General features: G+C 38.7%; 1 protein-coding gene across 1 annotated transcript; it reads left to right on the forward strand.

Annotated features, from left to right (window-relative positions):
* Window positions 1-6: 6 nt before the first annotated feature.
* On the forward strand, window positions 7-6,295 carry LOC125486488 (chromatin assembly factor 1 subunit A-like). The gene is made up of 3 exons (XM_048614185.1): window positions 7-493; window positions 4,108-4,216; window positions 5,058-6,295. The coding sequence occupies exons 1-3, from the start codon at window positions 71-73 to the stop codon at window positions 5,288-5,290; spliced, it is 765 nt and encodes a 254-aa protein (XP_048470142.1). The 5' UTR covers window positions 7-70; the 3' UTR covers window positions 5,291-6,295.

Genomic DNA, 6,295 nt, shown 5'->3' on the forward strand with positions numbered 1-6,295 from the left:
AAATGTGAATGGCAGAAAGGCCATTATCAAAGAATTTCAGGAATGGTACAAACAGAAACCTTCTGCACACATGCTTGCGTTTGCTGCTTCTGATTCCTCGGGTCCTGTAGGATCTGATGCCTCCAGACCTCAGACTCCCACAGTGGATGATGACTTGACCATTCCATCCAAGGCAAAATTGCAGCGGCTTATTTCAGAAAATGGAGTGTATGAGAAAAGAACGGCTTTCAGGCTGAAGTGCTGGTATGTACATGAAGAGGTGCTGAAAAAATTTAGGATGGAGAATCTTCCTGTTCCAGGACAGTGGCATTATCTCACACAAGTCCAATCTGCAGTCAAGGAGGAAAATACCATTCCAGCAGGAAGTGGACAGAATTCTCCTTGTTTGGGAAGGAATACAGGGCAATGTGTAACTGGCTCAAGCAAGAGGAAAGCTGCTGGAAGTATGTCAATCAAACAGTTTATGCACAAGTTTGTAGATGCTGATGGTCAGGTAAGATCTTGTCCTATCAGTGAATTACATTTAATTCTCTTGTATGCTTTCTTATTTAAGAAACCTCTTTTCTCATCACTCCCACTTTATAATGAAAAATTTTCCTGAGAAATGCTGGTAGCTTTTTTGTATTGAGGTCAAAAAGTGGCCACTAATAGCAGCGGACAGTGTTGGAGTTGATTAAGCTGAGTATTTTTGTGGTTTTTGAGGATTGGAGAATCAGGTAGTAGCTTGAAACAAGCACTTGCTGATGTATTAACGAGAAGATGAAGGCATGTCTACTGGTGGGCAGAGTAATGGGTGGTGAGGGGAGCAGTTATTCACAGGGCACAACACCATTAGGGTGATGGGAGAAATTCAACAAATTTAACAAGGCATGCAGGAGTAGTCAAGTCTCGAGTCTTCAGAAACTTAGCTCATAGTTGAGAAATGTCTACTATGTATTTTCTAAGGTGGCAATCATGCAGGTTACTGGAGTGACATGAATGTTGTTAGGAACTTTGATTTTTGCCAAAATAAAACTGGGGACAGGTTGTGACAACTGGAGAATAGTGCAGCAATTTCTAGGTGAACAGAAGTGGTAGAAAGGTAACGTCAGCATAGTCCCAGAGGTCCATTGTGCTGCTCTCTCATTAGAGAGACGGCTGTCTCTGAAGGTCTCTTAACCTGAAGGTCTCCATGCCTTAGCGAAGGAGTGAGGTTAAGAAGGTGGGACCTTCATGATGACCTTAGCCAGTACGAGAATTGAATCCACACCTTTGGCATAAGTCTGCATTGCAAACCAGCCATTCAGACAAGTGAGCTAACTGACCTCTTAGAACTTGATGGTGTCAGCATTCAATCAGAAGCCAATCCTATTTTTTTTGTGAAGTTGCCCATGATTAAGAGTTGAAATGGATACAAGGAAATGACTGGTAAAAGAAGAGATCATTAAGAGGCAATGTAGTGCATGGAACTAAATCAGGAAATTATGGAGCTGGTGAGCTGGAGGAAACATTGGAATTTGTTCAGTTGATGATACAAAAACTTTTGAATGTAATAATTTTAAATGTCCCAAGACCCTGCTTAATTGCAGAACCTCCTCAAAGATTTGTAACCTATTGCAATCAACAGCAACTCCTAAAAGTGATAGCTTACCATTGTGGGAAGGATTGTTGCTTAACACAATAGACACCTCTGCAGTATTAGCCAGGTACCCATACTGGTCATCCTTTTCCTTTTCTGCGATTTAAGGGGATGCAATGGCCTAGTGGTATTATTACTGGACTGTTAATCCAGAGACCCCGATAATGTTCTCGGGACCTGGGTTCAAATCCTGCCACAGCAGATGGTGGAACTTGAAGCCAATAAAATATCTGGAATTAAGAATCTAATGATGACCATGACTCCATTTGTCGATTGTCGGGAAATGCATCTGGTTCACCAGTGCCCCTTATGGAAAGAAACTGCCATCCTTACCTGGTCTGGCCTACATGTGACTCCAAGCAGCAATGTGGTTGACTCCGAACTGCCCTTTTGGCAATTAGGGATTGGCAATAAATGCTGCCTAGACAGCGACCTACTCATTGCAATTGACAGAGACTAAGATTGTCCAAACTTTAGATTTTGATGGGATCTGAATCTGATTTGATTTACAGCCAAGAAGCCTGCAGTGAAAACTTGCAGTATCTTGACATGAAGATGGAAAATTGCAGTGCAGTTCAGTTCAATTCAAACAGCTATTTCCGTTTATACTGAAATCTACCATTGCTAACTTATTGATCTTAATCTGAGCAAACCTCTGTTAAGAAAGCTTCCTCAGGAGGCTAAGGAAATTCGGCATGGCCATAAAGACTCCTACAAATTTTTGTGGATGTACCATAGAAAACATCCTACCCGCTTGCATCACAGCATGGCATGGCAACTGCTCTTCCCAAAACCAAAATAAACTATAGTGTTGTGAACACAGCCCAGTCCATCATGCAAACCAGCCTCCCATCCATTGACTCCATCTATACTTCCCATTGCCTTGGGAAAGCAACTAACATAATCGAACACCCCAGTTATACTCTCTTCCACCCTATTGTATTGCACAGAAGATATATGTTCGTTTACATGTATGAACAGATTCAAGAACAGCTTCTTCCTTGCTGTTATCAGACTGTTGAATGGACTTCTTTTAATGTTAATGTTGACTTCTCTGCACCTTCTCGGTAGTTGTAACATTGTATTCTGCACTCCTGTTTTATAACCTGATGCACTTGTATAGAATGATCTGCCTGTAAAGCACTTAAGACAACACTTTTCACGGTACCTCAGTACACGTGATAATAATAAATCAAAACAAATCTTAAAGATTGGAAAACTCTTACTTCCAAATGCGAGATCAGATTAAATTCTTGTTTTTGCATGTTTCCACTTGAGGTTTAGAAAATAATTAGACCGTCACTGTTTGGTGGGGGGGGAACAAATCATTACTGCAAATTGTGCAAAGGTTACTTCTCTTGGACTAGTAAACCTATATATTTTTTTCTTGTCATCCTGTGAATATCATTCCCTGACCCAGTATTTAGACTCCATTTTTCCATCATGTGCACCAATTGATAGTTGAAATAGTGTCTCATTCTGCTCCACACCCCCCCACCATCTGTATCTGTCGTTTTCTATATCCCAGCCCCACACCAGCCTACTTAAAACCAATGGCCATTGATACTGGACATAATGCAGTAGCTCAACCATTTACATTTGGATATTTATCGACTAGCTTGAATGTGTTAAAATCAAGACCAAACAGTAGTCACTAAGTATTTTCTGGAGCTTTGGTAAACTCCAGAAGTTCCGTCCTGGCGGATTCTGTAGATTAAAGTTTATATGCTGAAATGATTTCTGTGCAGGCAGTCAAGGATTTTTTGAATTTATATGCAATGGTGAAAAGTCCACCAGTATTCCACATATTTAGCATGTTGAGTAACAATTGAAAGCTATCTCAAGGTGGAACAATTAAGATGTATGAAAATATGTATTGACTGAATAGACCATGAGCTTTGGGCCAATTGACTGCTCAAAACATGATATCATTTTGAGGTTGATCCTGACAGTTGAAGAGACTCCAGTTTTTTAAAGTTATAGTATATGTCAAGATATGTTTTGATTCCAACTATTACCACAAACTGCAAAGGGGAACTGGCATATGATTTATCAGCACCACCTGAATGGTTTACATGAATTTTACTATATTATGCCAAACGTACTCCCCTCTGTCTCCATTCCAGTTTGCAGGAAGGAAATACTTGCAGCAAAAGAGAGACTTGTGGAACAGTTCTTAATGTCAACCACCTGTCTCTGGATTGGTCTTTCAGCAAAATATTGAGTACTCAAAATTATCAGCTGCTGTCAACATGTTAGGCAATGTTTTATTTTTCTCTAGTTAGCAAGATAGGGAGTGTCTCTTAAACTGGAACACTAATTTTCTTTTGCCTTGCTGTGATTTTTTTTTGTGTACTTTTGAGGCTTATTTTGTATGCAACAGCTTTTATCTGGTTCCTGCGATGCTTCACTTGTGCCAATATTCAGATAAAACTGGAGATGATATTGAAAAAACAGATTAACCTTGTGGTGCACTTCTTGTTTTCTAGACTGAAGTAATGGAGACAGATGGTTTTCAAGCAGATACAGAAGAAGATGATGATGCAGACTGTGTTATTGTTGAAGTACACACAAATAATCCTGCTCCAAACAGAGAAGGTACACAGTTGATTTTTATTCTTTTATATAAAAGCATCCTCAATATTTCAAATAGCTGCACTGACCTGTATGGAGACATGTATTGAGAACTGAGCATTTTAGTTGCAGACAAACCTGTATGCATTATGTGATGCTCATTCTTGTGTCGTTTATCATGTTCCCTCTTTACTATTATTTACACACTTGGTCTTGCTGGAAAGGTTGTCTCTGTTTTTTTTTGTCTGTAATTGGATTATCTACTTTTTTCTATTTTATTACCTCATTTTTTTTTAAATTTGTTACCAGGTCAGGGTCAGGTTTTGACTATTTTAAACACAACTGCTTTGCCAATTAGATCAAAGTTAATCTTTGGTACTGGGTCTCAAACATTGGTTTTGTTTCATGAAACATTGGTAACCACCTACAGTGGTGACACTGCCTTCAGTACACTTGGCTTGCTAGAGCACGTTGTGGAGAGATTTAAACATCAAACACATTTCTGTGGTTTGATTGTCATAATACGTATCTGGGTAAAAATGGCAGACTTGCTCCCTAAAGCACCCCTGTGAACTATATTTCTTGTGATTGAAACCATTACTGATCATAGAATTTTTAAAAAAATTTTAATGTATTTGAACTGAATTTGAATATTGCATAGTGGAATTTGATCTTGTGTTTTGAGGTTATACTGCTGAACCATTGACTATTTTATTGTGCATTACAGTTACAGGCTGTTACTGAAGAATATCTGTTATAAGTTCCCAAAATTTATGATGGCTGTTTACGAATGGGATGCTTATCTTTTTCCCCTTTCCTCCTCTTCCCCATTCCCTCAACTCTGCCTCCAATAACCCCCACCCAGGGAGTAAGGAGCAATCCGCAGACTTATGCGCTGGATTGGTGAAGAGTGAAGAAATGTCAAACCGATCTATCTCTGGACTGGTCAGCAGTGAGGCACAGCCTGTAGTGTTGTGTTGTGGTTTAGCAGCTGGTGATGCTCAGTCCACAGAGCCGAGCTCAGACCTGACCACTGAAGAGACGATGGACATTGAACCCTGTGAAAATGCTGCTGTCAAACTTCCCAACAGACCCTGAATTGATTTAAGATATATATATACTAATAGCTGTATGTATGTAGGCTACTTTTTAGAAACTTTTTACAACAACTTTTTTTCTGTATCATTTCATAAACTTTGACTTAAAATACTTGAAGTTCTGTTTAAAAAAATAAAATGGCACTTTTGCAACAGATTTGTAACTTGATAATTTAAAGCAAGTAAAACCACTGGCTTCCCTAAACACACTTGCAACTGTACAATGTGAAAGATGTTTGTATAATGGAATTTCACAATCCTTTTAAATTAATGCTTCCCAAACTGTTTGCAACTGACTCCAATTTGAGGCTTAAACTATTGTAACCTCTTAGTGAGCTGTGACAGGAGAGGAGTTAACTTTTTGGAGCAAGGAGAAGGGGTTTACCCATGGCTGTCTGAGCTTGCAAACCTAGAATTTCAGCTTGTGGCCTGATGTGAGGTCATGATCCCAACTTTGGGAAGCTCTGACTTAAACAACACTATCCTTGCTTCACTCTGAAGCACTGGTGATTTGTTTAATGTCAATTTATTTTAACTTGGTTAAGGTAATATAGCTTTCTTTTTTATAGTACCATTCAGCATTGCCATCAACAGCTATGAGGGATTTATATTGTATTTGTAGATAATGGATGTCTACTTGGAACACTTTTACATTTGACTTGTAATCTCATGAATAGATATTGATTTTCATATTTGTTTCTCTTGTCCTCATCCTTCCATCATCCACAAGTCTCTGAGATATTACTTTAACAGATTTACATGGGTTATTTTATTTTAAGATGGTTGTAGTATAATAGACTTCAAATCTAATTTATACAAACTCACTGTGCCATTCCTACCCAAAGACAAACTGTAGACATCAATTTTTATGACAACTGAAGGTTAGAGCCAAGCCTTGTACACTGCTTTTGAGATTTAATTTGCTTAATAAGCTCACAGTTCTACCTTGTATTTAATAATGTGTATTTGTGTCTAGCTTGCATTAAAATCAACTGTTCACAAGCAA

Source organism: Rhincodon typus, chromosome 29 (assembly GCF_021869965.1).
Source record: "Rhincodon typus isolate 14 chromosome 29, sRhiTyp1.1, whole genome shotgun sequence".
NCBI classification, from domain to species: domain Eukaryota; kingdom Metazoa; phylum Chordata; class Chondrichthyes; order Orectolobiformes; family Rhincodontidae; genus Rhincodon; species Rhincodon typus.